The 20676-nt window shown below is 59.5% G+C and overlaps 1 protein-coding gene across 2 annotated transcripts in view; it reads left to right on the top strand.

Moving 5' to 3' along the window:
* Window positions 1–20676, top strand: part of STRN4 (striatin 4) — a 25593-nt gene extending 4917 nt beyond the window's left edge. The window contains exons 2-18 of one of the 2 annotated variants that reach the window (XM_057533891.1): window positions 2306–2409; window positions 2906–2979; window positions 3969–4047; window positions 5955–6152; window positions 8195–8336; window positions 11638–11797; window positions 12378–12491; window positions 12833–12948; window positions 14770–14945; window positions 15050–15097; window positions 15459–15580; window positions 16785–16955; window positions 17121–17261; window positions 17715–17813; window positions 17994–18080; window positions 19403–19638; window positions 19909–20676. In XM_057533891.1, the coding sequence (XP_057389874.1) occupies window positions 2306–2409; window positions 2906–2979; window positions 3969–4047; window positions 5955–6152; window positions 8195–8336; window positions 11638–11797; window positions 12378–12491; window positions 12833–12948; window positions 14770–14945; window positions 15050–15097; window positions 15459–15580; window positions 16785–16955; window positions 17121–17261; window positions 17715–17813; window positions 17994–18080; window positions 19403–19572 (2001 nt within the window). In that variant the 3' untranslated portion in view covers window positions 19573–19638; window positions 19909–20676. The remainder of the gene's footprint in view (window positions 1–2305; window positions 2410–2905; window positions 2980–3968; window positions 4048–5954; window positions 6153–8194; window positions 8337–11637; window positions 11798–12377; window positions 12492–12832; window positions 12949–14769; window positions 14946–15049; window positions 15098–15458; window positions 15581–16784; window positions 16956–17120; window positions 17262–17714; window positions 17814–17993; window positions 18081–19402; window positions 19639–19908) is intronic. The other variant, XM_057533892.1, reaches the window with a different exon arrangement.

Raw genomic sequence — 20676 nt, 5'->3', positions numbered from 1 at the left:
TAGTCATGTCCTGTAATTGTGGCTGCTCTTGTCTGTCGCCTGAGCCAGACTGAGGGCTCTGCGGGGACAGGAGGCACTCGTCTTCTCCGTTCCTTCGCCAGCACCTCACATAGAACCTGGCCCGTCACAGGCGGTCACCAGTGTCAGATACTGAACGCGTGTGGGCTCAGCAGGCCACGCAGACACTGGGAAACAGAAGCTCATGGACGGAAGCCCAGAAGGGTGAGGGCACAGGCAGGCCGTGATCCCGGACTTGTATTTGCTGATCGACCTTTTCTTCTCCACCACTCCCCCACCTTCTAACAACTCATGGACAGAGTAGACCTCAGGGTGACTGAGAAGGTACACAAAGGACAGAAATTCAAACTTCCGAGACGTTGATCATGTATGAGTCCGCCTGTCTGGCCTTAGGTGTGTATGTACGTATATGCTGATTAAAGTGTAGAAAGAAAAAAGTATTGGGGGGAGTCCCTTTCTCTCAATGGACAGATGAGGTTTCTTTTCCATAGCGTACCTGTGACGTGTATTTATTTGTTCGTTGTTTTTCCCACATCATCCTCTAAAATATAAACCTCATGTTGTTCAGTGCTGTATCCTCTGTCCACAACTGTATCTGATACATAGTTGGGACTCAATAAATATTTGTGGAGTGAATAAATGAATGAATGATACTTTTGTCATACATTAGTATACATATATGCCTTTTTATTTTTTCAGAAGGAAGCCTACCATTGCAATTATGCCTGTGGGGTAAATTCCTTAGAAGTGGAACTGCTAGGGCAAAAGGAATGTGCGTGTAACGTGTTTGTGGAAATAGCCAGATTGCCCTCCCGGAAGGGTTTGTCAACTTATGGCGCCACCAGAGGTGTCTGAGTGTGCCTGTTTCCCTGGCCCCCGGCCCTAGCCAGTGCTTGGCAATACTTAGCACACATTTGGCTCTGTGCTAACCTGCGGGAGAGGCCTGGTCCCTGGAGCAGGACAGGGGTGATAGGCGGCCTGTGGGCACAGGGCTGTGCTGTGCTGCAAGTGCTGGGGGCAGATAGGTCAGGGCCCTTTGAGCCCCAAGGCAAGGAAGAGGCGTGTTCATGGGCGTCTGAGAGGCCGCCAGCAACGGACAGTCCTTGAGCACGAGGCTTTGGGAATGTTCACCGCCTGGAAAAGGTGTCTGGGGCGACTGGGGGCTTCTGGGGGAGTTGTTGAAGTTCCTCAGTAAGCATTTGATGTGTGAGGATTGGCTCCAGGAAGGCGCAGCTGCCTGTGGGGCAAGAGGCCTATAAGCCACAGACAGCTCTGCTCGATGGGCCTCAGGTCTCAGAGCGATCCTAGCTCTCTTAAAGAACTGGGCCCATTTCAAGATTCTAGAAGAACGGACAGGGAGAATAAAAATAATAAGAGGTAGGAGCTGGCATTTGTTAGCCTTTCTTCTGTGCCAGGCTTTGGACTGAGAAGAACTTAACACGTGAGGGGAAACGGAGGCTCAGAGAGGGCCAATGACCTGCCTAAGATCATGCAGCGAGTAAGTGGCCGAGCCAAGCCTGGAGCAGAGGAGCCTTGGGGAGAAGCCAGGGAGGAGCCCTGCGCTCAGGGCTTTGGCACTGGGCTTCCGGAGCCTGGTCAAGGGCCAAGATCCTGCCTCAAAGGCCGTTGGCCCAGTGTCTCCAAAAGACTTGTTGACAGACCAGAGCAGACTGGGGCAGCCCATGCCAGCAGACAGTGTGAAGTGGTTGGCAGGGGCCCTGGGTCGTGGCTGTGGCACGTCTCCCTCACCCTGGGCAGACTCCAGTGGAAAGGTTGGTCCCCACCGTGGGGGTCGGGTGGGGAAGCTTTTGCGCTGCAGCGGGAGCTGAGCCGAGCCGCCCACTCTTATCCCTAAATGCCAGAAGTAGCTTCCCACGCCTCCCAGAGACAGATGCTCTGGTGGGAGTAGTGGCACGCCACCTCCACCAGCAGCCTTAGGGACAGCACCTGCCTGGGGAGGGGAGGAGGCGCCCAGGGCTGTTAATACCTCCCTGGCCCACCTCCTCCCCAGAGGTGGGGACCAAGTTAGGCCCAGGCTGTCCGTATTTAATTTCAGGGGTTAAGGGCTTCTCTTCAGTTGTTTCATTGCGGGTGACATGGAGACAGATCCAGCCACCCTTTCACCGCTCCGTGGAACCCTGGCTCAGGGTCTTCACGCCTGAAGAAGTGGCTGCTGGGTGTCGCTGTGGGGGCAGGGCTGGAGCTGATTGTCCCTGAGTGAGTGAGGGACACAGGTCAGTGAGCCTGAGCCCTGCTGTCTTCCTGTCTCCTTCTCTCCCCCCCGCAGGCTCAGGTGGCCTTCCTCCAGGGAGAAAGGAAGGGGCAAGAGAATCTCAAGACAGACCTGGTGCGGCGGATCAAGATGTTAGAATATGCACTGAAGCAGGAAAGGTGAGCCCTGCTGTCCCCCGTCCTGCCTTCAGGGATCAAGCCATTGGGATCAAGCGTTCTCTTCCCCGTCACCGAGTCCTGCATGGTTCCAGGAGAGGGGGACAGAACAGGAAATAGTGGGTGGGACTCGGGGTGAACAGCTGATAACAGTATTCGTGATGGTGGTGGCGCACTGCGTGCCAAACGCCATGTATTCTTTGTCTCATTTATCCCTTCCAGTGGCCTAATGGGTACAGGTGAGGCTTCCGGAGGGTGAGGACTTCTTCAAGGACTCTGGAGCTGGGATAGCAACCCAGTTTGCCTGACTCCAAAGAGTGGGCTCTTCACAGTGCCATCCGTGATGCCCCCTCCGCCTGGGCTGCTTCCTAATCGGGCAGCTCAGCTTCAGAGGGAGGAGAGCTGATTAGAGAGAACCTGGGATTTGGGATTCCTGAGGTGGGGGCTGGCCCCGTCTACTCTTCCGTGTCTCTCACTGGTTAATCGCTTGATCTTTTAGGGCCAAATATCATAAATTGAAATTCGGGACAGACCTGAACCAAGGGGAGAAGAAACCAGAACTGTCGGAACAAGGTACCCACCCCCGATCCTCCCCTCTTGCCCCCTCCCAACAAAGCCGAATGTGACAGAGGAAAGCTGAGATGGGCCACGTCTCTCTCACCTTGATCCACAGAAAGCAGGCTTGGCCGGGGTGGGGAGGGGGTGGGGAGCGGTTTGGGTCTCACTCTCAGCGTCCTTCCCCCGTAGGCTGCTCTGCCAGGGCCTGTGCTGGGCGCTCGAGGGAGTGGGGGCAGGGGGTGAAGAAGGCTGGGAGTGCTGCCTGCTGTCCCTGTGTGAGATAGACAGACACACAAGGCCCGACAGTCTGCGCTCCTGGAAGGAGGCATCAGTTCATCATCAGGGAAGTAGGGAAGGCACTCCAGGTAGAGGGAAGAGTGTACTGGGGCACGGAGACGTGAAGGAGCGTGGTGTGTTCACGGGGTCAGGGCCTTCGAGGCCAGGCTGGCGGTGATCGTTCTTCATGTCAGACTCCTCCGGCCAGAGTGTGAGTTCCACCAGGGCAGGAGGTTTTGTCCACTGATGTAGTCCAGGCACCTAACCAGGCACATAGTGGGTGCCCGATAAATATTCGATGAATAAAACAGATTGTCTCATTTAATTCTCACAACAATCCCAAGAGGTAGGTGCTGAGATTATTTACTTTGTTTCTCAGAAGAGGAAACTGAGGCTCAGGTAAACTAACCTGCTCAAGGCCACACAGCCGGGAAGCGGCAGAGCCAGGCTGGGACGCGGTCGAGTCTGCCCGTTCGCTCAGAACTGAGCCCATTTCTCGTGTGGGAAAATAACATAAGTAGAGTCTGAGGGTAGTCTGGGAATGGTTGGGGAAGTGACCCAGAGACTAGAGAGGAGGAGCACAGGGGCAGAGAGAGGCTTCAGACGCTCGCAGGAAGGGGCTCCCCAGTGACCGGTTTGGGTGTGAGGGTGAGGACGGTGGAGGAGGTGATGGGTGCGTGGTGGTGCCCTGACCAAGACAGCCCGCCTCCCTTCTCTCCACCCTCCAGTCTCCAATGGCCCGCTGGAGTCGGTCACCCTGGAGAACAGCCCGCTGGTGTGGAAAGAGGGGCGGCAGCTTCTCCGACAGTGAGTGTGTGGAGGGCAGGGTGGGGGCTGAGGGGCGAGGAGGCATGTTTGGCTTGAGAGATGAGCCCGAAGACTCCACAGTCCTTCCTGTCCCCACTGGGGACCCTGAGCTATCAGGATCCCTGCTGGCCACAGCTGAGCCAGCCCGTCACCCTGTCGGGGAGAGCAAGGGGAGACTCCCTGCAGGAGGCAGGTGGGGGGGGGGAATCCCCACTCTTGGGAAGCGACCCCAAGTGCCTCTGTGCCTTTTTCCCCCGGGGTAATGTTAAATTGTTTTTTATTAAAGAGATGTGTGTGTTTTAGAAAACTTGGGAAACATAGGGAAACAGAAAGAAAAGAATAAAAATCACTCGTAATTCCACCACCCAAGGAATTTCATGCCCCTGTAAACATTTTGGCACATATGCTTTCTCTTCCGTGGATATGTATTTGTGCCTGTGTGTGTGTGTGTGTGTCTGTGTGTGTGTGTTTTATAAAAGTCGGGGCTCCCCCTTCGCAGTGTTTCATAATGCATTGCTTTTGCTAAGTGTTGTGAACATTTTCCCACATAAATTAGTTATGTTGCATCATTTCAAGACCTGTATAGTAATCTGTCACGTGGATAATCATAACTTCCTATGGCCAGTCTCTTCTTGTGTATTTCGTTGAAGGTGTTTTTTCAGTAGACAGTGTGACAAACACCAGGAAGTTATTTGTCCATATCCTTGATTTCCTTAAGCTGAATATCTGGGAGTGCAATTGCTAGCTTAAAGGGTGTGCAAACAGTGACAACAGAAAGATCATCACAGGCGACGCTTGCCAGGTACCTGTTATGAGCCTGACACCGTGCTAAACGCTTTGCACACAAGGATTCCTCACATAAACCCCCGTGTGGTGTAACTGCTAGCATTCCCCTCGTTTTCACAGATGAAAAAACCAAGGGGCAGAGAGGGCATCTGTTTATGGAAGGTCACAGCTAATCAGCGGAGGGTCTGAGGTGTGATCTCGGGCAGCCTGTCCCCAGAGCCCAACTTCTTCCACACCACACTTTCCTGCCCCTCCACTGGTGGGGAGGGGAAGCGTTGGACACACACAGGCACCCGAGGTGAGATAGCAGGCCAGACAGCAGGCCAAGGCAGGCGCTGTCTGATGTTCCCAAAGGGGCAGGGGCAGGCTCAACAGAAGAGGCTCTGGAGGCGCCTCCTGAGGACCAGCATGGGACTCTCTGTCTCCAGTCTTTTGAAACCACAGATACTGATAGTTGATTTTTTTTCCTGTTTTTCAGCTTTTAGACCAGTCCCAGCTGGCTTCAGTTTTTGTAATTGCAGAAGTAATAAATGCTCATTCGTAGAAGTGAGTAGAGTAAATGCCAGAAGTTCCTATTAATATCCCCAATCTCGCTCTCCAGAGGTCACTGCTCTTAAGTTTAGTGTGTTTCTCTCTAGGCCTAGCGAGGGGCGTGATACAAATGTGTGTTTGTGTGTGGTCTATACTTATATGCACGTTCTTTTTTTCCCACAAACACTTGAATTGTAAGGAACACCTAACTTAGAGTTTTTGTTCCACTGTTCATCATGGCCCTCTTCCCTTGGCACTCTGCTCCGTTTATCTTGTGCGTAGTGTCCCAGCAGTCATTTGCTTCCACAGTCCTCAGCAGCGAACGTGTAGTTTGGCTCCTGCGTTTTGGCTCACCTGTATGTGCAGTGTCTCCGTGAGCATCTGTAACAGCAGTGTGCCCGTGTAGAAAGGCTTCCACTGGAAATAGTCTCAAAGGGGAAACGGTGGGGTCAGGGGTATGCTTCTTTGAAATTTTGATGTATAGTCTGAAGTTGCTCCTCCAAAAAGCCTGGCCCAATTTGCATCGGCCCCCCGCAGCGTATGAAGAAGCCACAAGGTCCCTGACCCGCTCTGGTTCTGCCTCCCTGCAGGTACCTGGAAGAGGTGGGCTACACCGACACCATCCTGGACATGCGGTCCAAGCGCGTGCGCTCTTTACTGGGCCGCTCGTTGGAGCTCAACGGGGCCGTGGAGCCCAGCGAAGGCGGCCCCAGGGCCACGCCGGGCCCCGGGGGACTCAGCGGCGGCGAGTCGCTGCTGGTGAAACAGATCGAGGAGCAGATCAAGAGGTGAGCCCTTGGGTCTGGCGGGCGCATCCCTGTGTGCCTTCTCCGTCCTGAGGAAGTCAGCCGTGCTCTGGGGGCCGCTTCCTTCCTGGAGTGTATCGTGGGCTCCTCTGTTCCTTCCTTGTGGGGTGTCCAGGTTCTGTCTTGGGTTCCCCTGGGTTCCCCTTGGTTCCCCTCCCCAGCGTTGCCTTGGTGCTGGTGTGCACCACAGCTCCCGCTGGCCCGGCCCCCCCTGAGGCTCAGGCCTGTGTGCTCCCCAGGAAACACCGAGCCCCTGCTGAAAGCAGACCCCGGGCCACATACCAGGACCAGGGGGTGAGGGGGGCACAGCATGTGGTCTCCGCCCCCAGGGAGCTCTCATTTGTTCATTCTCTCATCAGTAATTGTTAATTTGTCAAAATAAATAATGGGTGGTGACGTGAGGTGCTATATAAAACGCAGCGAGAAAGAATGATGGGAGAAGTAGTACTGCTTCGGATGGGGTGACATTTGGGCAGAGAACTGCATGGAGTGGAGGCTAAGCCACCCAAGCAGCTGGAAGGAGAATGTTCTAGGCGGAGGGAACAGCAAGTGTAGAGGTTCCGGGACGGGAAGGGCCTGGAACGTTTGGGAGCGGGCAGAGAGGCTGGTGTGGCGGCAGTGGCGTGAGCACATGGGGGCTGTGGTGTGCGGTGCGCTGAAATCTCAGGAGTCAGATCACACGGGCCCTCACGGGCCACGAGAAGGAGCTTGGAGTCTGGGGTTGTGGGAAGCCAGTGGTTTCGAGCAGGGGTGTGACATCATCTGATATACTTGGTCTGCTTGGAGAAGGAGAGGGTGACGGAGGGTCGGGGTGGGAGCCGGGAGGCCAGGTAGGAGACTGCTGCAGACGTCCAGGTAAGAAATGATGGACATTAGCAGTGGAGGGGTGAGAAGGGGGCCGCTTCTCGGTGGGTTTTTAGGGTGAGCCGACACTATTTAAAGGACTGCCTGTGGGGGGAGAGGAAAAGAAACTAGGGGTGACTGAAGGGTGTGGTTTGAGCAGCTGGGAGCAGCGCTGACCCAGATGCAGGAGACTAAGGGTGGGGGGGCTTCAAGGGGTCCGTTGAGGATGAGTGGAGTTTGCGGTGCCTGTCTGGCCCCCAGCGCGAGGGGTGGGGGCGCTTGACTCCTAAATGCACCTCCAGTTCACCAGCACACGGGCGGGTTGGGAAGCCATGGGACGCGGCAGTCGCTGAGGCAGAGGGTGTCGATGGTGCCGAGAGGAGGTCCGAGGACCGAGCCCTGGGGCGGTCCAGCAGAGGAGGCCAGGCCGAGGCAGCTGGCGAGCGGGAGGAGAGCCTGGGCGCAGCGTCCCGGCGGAGTGGCAGCCGTCCACCCAGGCAGTTGACAAGAACTCTCTGGGGCATCAGCCCAGTGGCAGAAAAGGAGGATGTTGGCATTTATCTGAACGTCAAGTTCTACCCTCCTTTCTGCCCTGGAGTCAGGCTTGGAAAATAACCTCCGTCGCTAAAACTTGTCATCCCGATGGAGCCGTTAAACAGCGGGCCCGGGGTGGACAGGGGAGCGCCGTCTTGTCAGTGGGGAGAGTGCGGGCATGAGGGGCCCGAGTGGTCGTGGAGTGACCGTGGAGTGACCGGGTCCTCTTTCTTGCTGGGCTTGTCCCCGCCGCTCGCCTGCTCTGTGCTCGTGGTTTGAGCGGGCCGTGGGAACGGGGGCTGCTGAGTCAGTGGCGCTTTGCTGTCCAGCTCTCCTTCTGGCTCAGCATGTGCCAGGGCCGTGCCGTCAGGGTTGGGGGCTAGTCTGGAACTCAGGGAGGGTCAGAGCTCAATGAGGGGTTGGGCCTGGTCTGTGGCCCCAGTGAGGGTTCCAGCTGGGGTGTGTCAGGCAGAGGCTGGGCTTGAAGCCCTGCGTGTGGTCAGAGTCAAGGTTCCTCTGGGGTCAGGGTGGGCTCGGTGCTCCTGGGAGCCGGGTCCAGGCTCTGGCCCCCGAGCCTCGGCGCTCTCCCATCTGAGCTTTGTCGCCTGGCAGGACTAATGCCCCCTCTGCCCCCCTGTCGTGGGCAGGAATGCGGCCGGCAAAGACGGCAAAGAGCGCTTGGGTGGCTCGGTGCTGGAGCAGATTCCCTTCCTGCAGAACTGTGAGGACGAGGACAGCGACGAGGACGATGAGCTGGACAGCGTGCAGCCCAAGAAGCAGCGCGTGAAGGTGAGCGCGTGAGCTCAGGGGGCGCCCTCCCCCTTGCTGCAAGCGGACCCCTGCTGTGTGCAGAGCGGAGTGCCTCTGTGAGTGCTCTGGGGCTGCCTCTAAGGACTGGTCCGTGTCCTGACCATGTCCCTTCCCTGGGTCCCCATCTCCTGTCCTGCCGTGCCATTGCCTCAGGTACCTTGGGAGGCGCCTAGGTCTTTTCTATCAGGGCCGGCCCCTTCTCCACCTGCACCCCCGTCGTTCTCTCCATTCTCCCTCCTTGGGCTCAGATGTTCCCGAGAGGCCTTTCCTGAATCTCCAGGTTAGGCCAGCTCTGAGACGCCCTCTCACAGTGTGCTCTCCTTCCGGCTAGCCTGACCACAGTCGGACTTAGAAATGTTTTGGTGTGACTCTGCCTCTGTCTCCTGCAGTAGATTGTGAGCTCCATGAGGCGGGGACTGGGCGAGTCTTTTACTGTTCCCTCCCCAGCACCCTGAGGGAATGTGGCCGGGCCCAGGGCTCAGCCTGGAGCCAGGTCGGGGGACTCCAGGGGGGACTTCGTAGGATGTGAGTGTCCAGTCTGCTGTTGGTGGCAGGACCCAGGCCCAGGGACACTGCCCGCAAGGTAGAGCCCACACCTCCTCAGCTTGGCCTGGAGATACGGCTCCCACCGCATTTCCCCCCACTCCTTAACTGCCAGAGCCCCCTGCTCCCGCCATCCTGATGGCGCCGTCCTTACGCGAGGCCGGGTCTCATCTGTCCAGTAAACGACCATGTGGGCCTCCATGGGCCCAGCTCTGTGCTGGCAGTGAGGACATGGAGACCCCGAGGTCCGGTCCGGTCCCGGCGTGGAGGAGCTTGGGGCCAGTGCGGGCTGCTAGGTAGTCAGAGGCAGAGCGACGTGCCACAGTGGATGCAGGGACACGTGCCCGGGAAGCGGAGCCTGTGGGAGACGGCCTCAGGGGCTCTCCTTGACCCGGCCTTCCCACCCGAACTCCAGCCCTCCCTCCTCAGACTCACCTCAGATACCCCCCTCCTCCAGGAAGCCTTGTCTGACTCGCCCTTGCTCCCCTTCCCCCCACAGGGTCAGGAGGCTCCTGTGGGGTCCTGACCAGGACCATTCTGGGTCCTCCCTGTCTGGTGTCAGGTCTGTCCTGGCCTCAGCTCTGTGTCCAGTGTCCCCGGCGTGGCTCGGCGCAGGGTCCCGCGCAGGTCAGGCGCTCAGTGAACGCACTGAGGGGAATGGAATGCACAGAGCCGGCACACTGGCACTGGGGTTGCAGGAAAAGCAAGGTGTCACTGAGTCCGGGGTCTCTAAACTTCTTCCCTGGTCCAGAACGCCTGGTCCCTCCTGCCCCCTGTTGGGATTTTCACTCCTTTTGCAGGTCTCGCCTCAGCCTCCTCTGGGAAACCTTCCCACTCCTCTCCGCTCCTCCCATCAGAAATGATCGCGTACTCCCTTCGGCCTTTGCGTCAGTCACCGCATCTGTCCCACATGCCCTGTCAGGTGGCTCGTTATGTAGGGGTCCCATGCTTCCCCAAGCCCTCTGTCTCCACCGCAGACCTTCAGTGACCAGACCCTGATTCAGAAGACCTGCCCGTGACTCCCAGAGTGGCCGTGGCCTGGCTCTGTGACTGTGGGCACGTGATTCTCTTTGTCTTGGCTTCAGTCTCAGGGGCTAATAGTCCCCGTCTCTGGGTTGTTGAGGAATTAATTAAAATGAGTTCATGTGTACAAAGCCCTTGGCTGCACGGTGGCTGCCAGGCCAGGTGCTCGGCGGCAGCAGTATTAGCAGTGCTTGGCAGGGGCCTGGCACGAACAGTCCCAGGCAGTGATGGCAGGATGTAACCGCATAGGGCCCCTCTCGTGGACTGAGCCCTGCCATTATCTCTCTGGGCAGGCTGTCTGAACCTTGACCCTGGGTCTTCTCCCAGGAAGGAAGAGGAAGGCACTCACGTCCCATCCCCCTCCTCCCACACAGGCCAGAGGCTGGCCCTCCACGATGCCTGAGCCTGAGCATAGCTGCTCCAAATTCCTGCCCTCCAGACCCAGCTCAGGATGCTGAGCCTCTGGGAGGAGGGGCATCAGCCGTGCCCTCGAGGAGTTCACAGTCTGACTGCGGCTGGGCCCAGGCAGGGAACACTTAGGAGGGAGAAGCCTTCCTGGAAGAGGTGGTGTTTGGAACCAGTGGTCTCCGAAGCACTTAAAGCAGAACTCGGATTCAAAACTGTATTTGAAAATTCTGAAACTCCCTTAAGCCATTTAAGTGCAGCCTTTGAAGTGCCAAGTACACAGCTCCCGGATGGCACTTTATGTAAAACACAGTGATGCTTACGCCACAAGAGGGTAAAGAATCATACGCAAGATGTCACTTCATGAGGCTGCATCTCAAAGGTGTCCGTGTGGGGAAACACAGGTGTGATGCTGCTCGTAAATTCACAAGCCTGGGATTTGGTCCAAGCTTGTGAATTGAGGAAAACAGGATGATTTGGTTCTTGCTCCTGATTAAGACCGACAGTGGGAAATAGCAAACTCAGTATTCACTTGCCCAGCATTCTGTTTCTCAAAATGGAGGAATTGGGGTGTTTTCTCTCATTCTAAAAGTAGCTCCTGCTTGTTATGTAAGAAAACAAAAATTCAGCCAGTGTAGAAAGTTATAAGGAAGACTTGGAGAACCTCAGGTAATCTCACACCCCAGAGCTGTCTTAGTGTATAAGGAACGGCTTGGACCTCTCAGTCTCAGTTTTCCTTATCTGTAATATGGGGATAATAATTACAATAATGGTAATTATTCATGGGGTTGTGAAATCATATATGTGAAGCTTACTCAGTGCACTGAATAACCCAGAGAGGCTGGCACAGTAAGTGTTCACTATTATTACTGTTGTACCCATGGATCTGTTCTCACTTTGATTGAGCGCCTCCTTCCACTCACACCCGTAGACACACATATATCTTCCCTCGCCCCCGAAACAGGCTGTCATGTTATCCGACATTTTTTCATGAGAAGAACTGTGCTGGGGGGCGGGGCATGGGGGAGCAGGAGCAGCCTGAGTGAAAGCCAGGAGGAGGGCCCTGTGCGGGGATCACTGCTGGAGGCAGCAGGAGCGCAAGGGGTCCCCAGAGCCAGGCTGGGGGAGCAGCTCCTCCAGTGAGGAGCAGCCCTGAACGCTCCCAGCAGGGGGAGCACGGCATCAAAGTGTGGGGCTGGGGCGGACCCTGCGGGCCGAGGCCAGGAGCCTTGGTTTCTCTGTTCCTGGAGACTGGGTGGGCTTGGGCCCATGCAAGAGCCCCTGACCCCTGGTTGTCTCCACGCCCCAGCTGCCATCCAAGGCCCTGGTTCCTGAAATGGAGGACGAAGACGAGGAGGACGATTCAGAGGACGCCATCAACGAATTTGATTTCCTGGGCTCAGGAGAGGACGGAGAGGGCTCTCCAGACCCCCGGCGATGCGCCGGAGAGGGGACCCACCATGAACTGGGTGAGTTGGGGGTTTTCTGGCCCACCTTCCTCACTGCGGGCACACACAGCCGCCTGCAGCTGCTTCCTGCCCCAGGGTCTCCACCGGACGGATACACTTCCTGAGAGGAGGGTGGCCAAGGAGAGCGGGAGGCCTGCACCACGATGGCCAGGCCTTCACTCCTTCCCTGGAAAACCCCTGTGGGGACACAGGCAGGCCCTGCTCTTCCTGAGGCAGGGCCTCCACCCTCCGCTCGAGCAGCCAGTTGTTGGCGACCTCGGAGGGGGCGGGGTGGACAGGATGCGGAGCCGGAGTGGGGGAGGCAGGCGGGGCAGAGCCGCCGCGTCCTGTCCTGTGACTCCAAGCTGCGAGGCCCTCGGGGTCATGGAGGATGGCTGGGGACTGAGGCCCCAGCAAGGGCGGCCCGTGGAGGGTCCCATCTCAGTCTGTCTCCTCTGCCTGTCCGCCATCCGCACCCGGAGCCCAGGGCTTCCCGGCCTCCCCGCAGCTGCAGGAGAGCTCTCTGTGGTGGGGAAGGCATCGCTTGCACGTGGCTGAGTGAACCAGTCAGTGACTCCTGCCCGGTGCCTTGTCCCTGCAGAAAGCCGGCGGGTCAAACTCCAGGGAATTCTGGCCGACCTTCGGGATGTGGATGGGCTGCCACCCAAAGTGACCGGCCCACCTCCCGGCACCCCCCAGCTCCGGCCCCACGAAGGTAAGAGGCCCCTCCACCCTGGCCCAGTCCTGAGGGGCCCGCGGCAGAGGGAGGCTGCAGAGCTAAGCCCAGGGCTTCTGTGTCCTCAGGGTCGAGGCCCAGCCTCTAGTCTGCAGCCTCCCTGTCCCAAAAGTTCGTCTGTCTGTCTCTGTCTCCCTCTCTTTTTGTCTGTCCTGCCCTGTCTGTCTGTCTCTCCCTGTCTCTTTCTTTCCAGCTGTGATTCTTGATCTTGTCCTTTCCCTGTCTCTCTTTCTCACTCCTTACGTCTCTCTCTGCCTCTCTCTGTCTTTCTCTCTTTCTCCCTGCCCCTCTCTGCGCCCTCCCTCCCCTCCCCCTACCAGGTTCCTTTGGCTTCTCCTCAGACGTTTTCATCATGGACACTATCGGGGGCGGGGAGGTGAGCCTGGGGGACTTGGCAGATCTCACCGTCACCAACGACAACGACCTCAGCTGTGATGTAAGTTCTCAGGGTGCCCACCCCCCACAGGCCCCCATCAGGCGTCGGCGCAGTGCCGGGACTGGCTGAGCTCTGACCGTGTGCCCGGCCTGTGCCCAGCCCCTCACACACGAGGACGATGTGAGATCATTCACCAGCTCACTGTTTCACAGAGGGTGCCGACACAGACAGGCGGTGGGTCTTGACTGCGGTCACCGAGGTGCCTGGCCTAAAATGCTCTGGCGCCTGTGTTTTAATCATGCTGCCAGGCTCCTTCTCCCGGCGATGCTCCCTCCCACCCTGGGCTTCCATGCACCTCAAGTCCGGGACCCACCGCAGGCAGGAGGCAAGGGTGAAGGGGGTGCTGAGTCAAAATACAGCATCAGAGGAAGGGGGCTTTGGGCTGGCGGCAGTTCGGGTAAGAAAGTCTGTGCAGGAGGTGAGAATTGAGCTGACTTTGGAAGGGAAGGTGACTTTAAGCCACAAAACAAAAAATCAGGCCGATGTGGTATGTTGGGCTGGAATGAAGGGAGACCTTAGGGCCAGTGTCCTGAGATCCGTGGCCGGGCCTCTGGCTATCTGGGCATCTTTGAAACCGGCACGTGTGGGCATGTTCCTGTAGCAGGACATTTACCACAGCTTCTAGCAAGATTTCAAGTGATCCCAGCAAGGGTAGGACACTGCTGTGGGGTGTTGGGAAGCGAGACTGGAGCGGAGGGTTTGAGCAGGGAGCACGCTGCAGAGCTCTGCTCTCCCCGAGGTGAGACCCACCCCCACGGGGCAGCGTGCATGGGATGGGGTAGACCCTCCGGCCTAAACCTCTGTGGCAGAAGTGGTGACCTAGGGGGACAGAGCCCAGATGAAGGGGTTCATCAGGGGTACACCTCATCTTGGGGCAGAGCACTGAGGCCTGACTGACAGTCTGCTCATCTCCTTTCCCGAGCGGCCCTCCCCAGGTACCCCACCTGGAGAGCGACACCATCGTCCGCCAGGACCTGTGGAGTGTCTCTGGGACTCTCCCTCAGAGGCCTATTGATTCGGCTTCCCAGTCTCTCCCCACTGTGTGCTTGTCCCCATCTCCACTCCGCAGTGTCTGGTCTGCCTCACCTCTCCCTGGGAGACTTCCCTCAGGACCTCTTCACCTCTCTCTCTACAGGCACTCTTGTCTTCCCCAGTCAAGCCCCTCAACGGGGCGGCCAGAAGAAGCTGTGTCATTTCCTTGCTCTAAACCCTTCTGGGGCTCCCCTGTCGCTTGGGATGAGCTGCGCATTCCTGAGCGTGGGCCACTATTGTGGCTCTGGCCAGCCCTCCTGGCCTCATCTCCTGCCGCTCTCTCCCCTGCTTTCTGCATCCCAGGCCTCCTCTCAGGCTCAGGATCCACCCTTGCTGCCTCTGCCTCAGGGACTTTGCACATGCAGTTTCCATCCTCTGTCCCCTCCCCTTATCTGGTTACATCCTGGTGGCTTGTCAGTTCCTCAGGAAAGCCTTGTTGACCCCCCACGGAGGAGGACAGGCCGCCCCACACCTCCTCTCAGTGCATTTGTAATTCGTGGCACTGCTCGCAGGTCATAATCCTCTGCGCTGTGGAGACGATCTGATTGTCTCCCCCAGGCTCCCTCTGCACGGTGAGATCCCCGGGGTTTGGGCTCACCTTTGCCTCCCCAGTCCCTGCACACTGCAGGCACTTGCTGAGTGAGGGAGGGGACACTGCGGGCAAGGAGGAAGTGGGAGAGGGCCGGACTGGAGCCCAGTCTGTGAGGTGCCCCGTGTGGGGCTGGGAGTTGGTGTCTGCAGGACAGCTGGGGTGCACGAGCAGACACTGAGGCAGCTCCCCCACCCCAGCTGTCTGACAGCAAGGATGCCTTTAAGAAGACCTGGAACCCCAAATTCACCCTCCGCTCCCACTACGACGGCATCCGCTCCCTGGCTTTCCATCACAGCCAGTCGGCTTTGCTCACTGCTTCCGAGGACGGCACGCTCAAGCTCTGGAACCTGCAGAAGGCGGTCACGGCCAAGAAGTGAGAGCAGCAGCCCCAGGGTGGGGGTTGGGGAGGGCACCTGGGCGCAGGGGACAGGGTGATGAGGGGCCCGCAGCGACATCCAGCTCCTCTGTCTCCCCCAGGAATGCCGCGCTAGACGTGGAACCTATCCATGCCTTCCGGGCTCACAGGTAGGGAGGTGCCCCCAAAGGCAGCCTGCCCCTTGGCCCACTCACTGCCATCCTGGGGGCTGAGGCAGGGTGGCAGGAGGGCTCTGAGTCCCTGTGAGCCTCTCCACACACCCCACCTCGCTCCTGGCGCTCTGCAGACTTTCGGTGCCCCCGTAGCGGGTTCTCAGCACAGCCTCCGGAGGAGGAAGCAGATGCGGGGAGTGGGACAGGCACCTTGCCTGGATGGCACCACCCGAGGTCCGGACGCTGGGTGCCTTTTTGCCAGCCTTGAAAAATGCTCGTGGAGCTCTTCAGGGTCCCGTGGGGGAGGGGGGCCTGGAGGTTTTCGTCTCCCCGCTTCACCCAGCTTGGTATCCTCCAGGGGCCCCGTGTTGGCAGTAGCCATGGGCAGCCACAGTGAATACTGTTACAGCGGTGGGGCAGATGCCCGCATCCATAGCTGGAAGATTCCAGACCTCAACATGGATCCCTACGACGGTTACGGTGAGGACAGCTCCCTCCCCTGCCTTCCTTTCCCCCACCCACCTGCCACCCGGGCCTCTTGGTTCCCGCAGCCCCCAGGCTTCACACTGGGTACTGGGGGTGGGCGTGCCAAGGGCTCCCGGTCTGGTGAAGCACGGGCCAAGGTGATTCAGCACGTGCCCGAGCGTGGGACAAGGCGAGGCAGCAGGGGGGCGGTGGGGGAGCGTGTCGCAGAGGAGCTGATTGGGGTTGAGCTTTGGGGCCGGGGACCAGCCCGGGCGAAGGTGTGGTGGGCCTTGGCAGCTCTCCGCTCAGCTCTGCCCGCGTCTGCATGGTCAGGCGGAGGGAGCCGGCAGGGAGCAGGTAGAGCAGGTGAGACGGGGACTCTAGCTGGGCCAGGCTGTAGGGGGTTTGGCTGTATCCTTGGGCCACCTTTCAGATTAAGTGGAGAAGTGACCAGACTTTCACATCTGTTCAGTGTCCGTGTGCCTGCCCTCTGACGCCTCTTCTGATAACCCTTTTGATCACACACATGGCTCCGTACTACAGGCTGTCATGGCAGAGTTTAGAGGTCTGTGTCTCCTCTCAGAGAATGTATACTGTTTTCTGAAGAATAGTCTCACCCTTTCAAAGGTCAAGGGTCAGTCCCAGGCAGTATCTGCTCTAGACCAAGCAAGTTGTCACACGTTGGGTGTCAGCAGGACCCAGCCAGAGCACCTGTGTGGACTCGAGTGACCAGGGAGGCAATGGTGGGAACGATCAGAGGGCTTTGGAGAGACCGGGCAAGGCCGTGCTCTTGGGCAGAAAAGACCACAGGGACCGAGGGTGGGGCTGACCCACAGGGGCCAGGCTGCAAAGGGTCCCAGGGCCACAGAGCCACCCTTGTCCCTCGTCCCCTTAACTAAGTCCTAAAAGGTATGTCTCGAGCAGCGGCTTTGTGCCAGGCACTATCCCGGGCCTCCGGGGACGGCAGGGAACAAGGAAATCTCTACCTTCTGGAGCTCCCACTCTGGGGCGCCTTCCGAGCCCTAAAACCTTCACAGAACAGCTAGTGGTCAGAGCGGGAGCAGCTCTGAGGGCGTGAGGATTCGGGTACGAAGCCAGGCGAAAGGGCAGCTGCAGCTCAGTGCCTGCGTCTCGGCAGAACTGGTGCTCCGGGGCTGTCCCGGCTGGGACCGGGGCTGGCGGCCCTGACGCAGCCCTTCTCTCCCTCCGGCGGGTCCAGACCCGAGCGTGTTGAGCCACGTCCTGGAGGGCCACGGGGACGCGGTGTGGGGCCTGGCCTTCAGTCCCACCTCCCAGCGCCTAGCCTCCTGCTCTGCTGACGGCACCGTCCGCATTTGGGACCCCAGCGGCAGCAGCCCAACCTGCCTCTGTACCTTCCCCACAGCCAGCGGTGAGTGGGGGGGACATGGGGGCGTGCGGGACCCTGACAGGTGGCACAGGAGCCGTACAGAGCCGGAGGCCCCCAGAGGAGGGGCGCCTCCTGTGCCCCCCAACACCCCCCGCACCCAGGGAGGAGCGGGGCCGTTAGGCAGCCTTCTCTCCCCTCCGCCTTCAGATCACGGTACCCCCACCTCAGTGGCCTTCACCAGCACCGAGCCTGCCCACATCGTGGCCTCCTTCCGCTCTGGCGACACCGTCCTGTACGACCTGGAGGCTGGCAGTGCCCTCCTCACACTGGACTCCCGGGGGAACAGCGGTAAGGAAGGGCCCCAGGAATGCCTCCAGGGCCCCAGTTTCTCCTGTGGCTTTGGTGACCTGCTGCCCAGTCAGCGGAAGGTGGCTGCCCTGCCCCCTTGGGGGTTCTGAGAGGGACGGAGATCAGGTTGCGGTCACTGCCATTATGGACGGCACAGGGTGCTCAGGAGGGCTGACTGGAGAGACATGACGAGGGACTCGCGCGTGCGCCACTTGGCGGAGCAGAAGGACCGTCTTCGTGTTTGTCATCCCTCCCGCTCGCCCCGGGGCCACGCAGCGTCCACTGCGGCAGATGAAGCACTGGGCCCAGGAGGGAGTGGCCGGGGTGCCCAGCCCTGCTCGACGTCTAAGCAGAGGACGGGCGTGGGGTGGTGGTTCTCCTCTTTTCTTTGTCCCGGTCTCCCTGATTTCCTCCCACCCGTGGCCTCTTCCCTCGCCCTCCTTTTCCTGTCAGGCCCAACCCAGATCAACCAGGTGGTGAGTCATCCAAGCCGGCCCCTCACCATCACCGCCCACGACGACAGAGGCATCCGCTTCCTGGACAACCGGACAGGTGAGGCCCAACCTTCCTGGCCGCCCCTTCACGTGTGCTCACGGGGAGCAGGGGTCAACCGGGCTCAGATGGCAGACCTGGTGTCCACGTTGAAGGCTCAGTGTCCCTTCTAGCCCCTTCACCTTCCCAGGCAAGGCGCAGAGTGGAAAGTAACCTGCTGCCCACCCTCTCTCCCTTCAGGGAAATCCGTGCACTCCATGGTTGCCCACCTGGATGCAGTCACCTGCCTAGCCGTGGACCCCAATGGCGTATTCCTGATGTCAGGAAGTAAGTCAGGAGCCTCCTGGCTCCTAAGGAGTGAGGGCGTGTGCCTTTCCTGGCAGGCTGGGGAGAGGAAGAGGAAGAGAGCCAGGCTCTGGTCCCGAGGGAGTACTCCGGGGGCTCCCTGAGGGTGGGGAGCTGGTGGGAGTGTTGTCCGAGCAGGGGCCTGGAGCCCCTCCGTGGCTGGAATGGCAGTGGTCACGAGGGTGGGGACAGCAAAGCACTGTGCCCCGGAGCCCACTGTAGGCCCTCTCCCGCATCATCTCATTGGATTTGAGTGAGGTTGGTACTGTTATTCCACTGCACGGATGTGGTGACTGGGGCTAGAGAAGTCACTTCACTTGGTCACAGCCCACTGGGTTGCAGGAATTGAAGTTCAGGTTTATCTGACTCTCAGTCCCCACGAGAAATTTTAGCATTTGGTGCACCTGCTGTGTGTGGATAAAGGCACTGAGCCCCAGTGAGTGTGGGGCTGCGCCTCAACGGGATGGACTGGGACTTGGGCGGATGGAGAAGGGGCTGAAGCTCGCCAGGGGGGGAAGGGTGTGCGCTGGCGGTCACGGAGGCCTGACCAGACCGAGCCTGCCCCGGGGTGTGAGCGAGCGAGTGCACACACAGGCGTGAGCAGTGGCAGTGGAGGGCAGGGGTGGCCCAGAACGGTGCTACAGCTGTCTCCAGGGAGGACGCCGGTTGAGGGAACAGTCAGTGAGACCAGGCCCAGGCAGAATTTCAGTACAGGGCCCAGGTCCCCCCACCGCAGCCCGCCGGATCCCGGTAACGCCTAAGTCCGGCGGTCTCCCCGCAGTGGCTCATGGCCCCGAGGCCGGGCGCAGTCTACTCCCCCCCACCCCCCGCCTGCCTGCTCAGGCTGTCAGTCTTCAGGACCTGCCCCTGGCTGTCCCCGCTGCCGGGAAGGTTCTTCCCCCCTGCCCTACCCCCTTGGCCACACGGTCCTCACACTGACTTGTGCTCACAGCACTTGTGACCACCTGGCCTCATTTATCCTGTTCTCTTGTTTACTGTCTCTCGCACACTGGGACGCAGCACCACAGGGGTGGGGAGATTTGCCTGTTTTGTTCACCACGCCCCCAAGTGCAGGACACTGTAGGTGCTCAGTGAACACTCGGTGCCTAGATGGCTGGATGATAGGCTGGTCAGAAGGGCAGTCCTTCACACTGGGCATCTGGAGGCAACTGGGCAGAGGGGCGAGCCCCACCCAACTCCCAGGCCTTCAGACCAGGCCAGGTTCGGGGGGCGGGTCTGGGCAAGGAGGCGGGGGGACCCGGAGCTGCTGGGTGACGGCCCCTCCTGCTCCCACATCTGCACAGGCCACGACTGCTCCCTGCGTCTGTGGAGCCTGGACAATAAGACATGCGTTCAGGAGATCACGGCCCACCGCAAGAAGCACGAGGAGGCCATCCATGCTGTCGCCTGCCACCCCAGCAAGGCCCTCATCGCCAGCGCGGGCGCCGATGCCCTGGCCAAGGTCTTCGTATGATGCCCACCTGGCCCCGCCCAGGCCGCCACGCTGGCTGGGGAGCGGGGCTGGGCAGGTGGGACTGAGGTGAGGGGCCAGATGGGAGGTAGGCTTGGCTTGGGAGGGCAGAAGCCCCCTGCATCCTCACTCCCAGTGGGGCCCTCACAAACACCCCTTCGCCTGGCATTTCTAGAGGGTGCCAAGACCCGAAATCCTAGTAGGGATGCCCTGTGAGAATTGCCAAGGTAGCCCCTGGGCATTCAGAGGAGGGGCTGGGGCCTAGAGGGGCTGGAGCTGCCTGGCCTCTTGCACCCTGGAGGTCATGGTCCATTCTCCCCTCCCTTCTGTCCCTCATAGGTGACTCCTAGCCTTGGTCTGGAGGCCCCAAGGCCTGGCTTCTTCCTGCCTGCCTTGGAGCCTGGTGGTGCTAACTGGCCCTTTCCCCAGGAGGCCCTCCCCTCGGCCCGTCCTTCCCCGGGCATCCCGCCGGGGCGTGGCCTCCTTCAGGAATCGCCCTCCAGGATGGTCTCTGGGAATTTTCTCTTCACCCTGACACCCACTCCAGGTCTCTGAGCTGCCTTCTCAGGGGCCGTACAGCCAGGGCTGGGTGTCCTTAGGGATTAGCTTTTCCAAGACGCCAGAAGGTGCCAGGTTCTCTCTTTGAACCCCTGACCCCTCCTTTCCACCTCCCTGGACCCGGGTGGGAGCTGTGCCGGGAGGAGCCCCCGATGCCCTTGCTCTGGGTCTGCCGGGGCCCTGGAGCCAGCTGCAGGCTGGGCTGTCCTCCGGGGAGGTGTGGGCCTGGCCCACCCCGGGAACGTGCCCAGTAAACCCCCTCCCCTCCAGTTCCCTCAGCACAGCTTTCCAGACACTACCCAGCGCCGCCAGGGCCAGTAACTGCCTGGGGAGCTGGTGATGCCCTCGGGGGAGGTGCCCGCCCCTACCTCCCCCCAACACTCCTCCACGGGCAGCCCCCCCAAACCCCCGTGGGGTCACCCATGGGGAGAGATGGCCTTCTCTTGCCCCTCTGTGGCGCATGGAGGGTGGAGTGGGGTCCCCCGGGTCCCCCATAACTCCCTGTATATCTGTATAAATAAATGGGATTTTAATGGAGCCCCACCCCCA

This window comes from Balaenoptera acutorostrata, chromosome 19 (genome assembly GCF_949987535.1).
Source record: "Balaenoptera acutorostrata chromosome 19, mBalAcu1.1, whole genome shotgun sequence".
In the NCBI taxonomy this organism is placed as follows: Eukaryota; Metazoa; Chordata; class Mammalia; order Artiodactyla; family Balaenopteridae; genus Balaenoptera; species Balaenoptera acutorostrata.
This window is presented reverse-complemented; position numbering and strand designations above follow the sequence as displayed.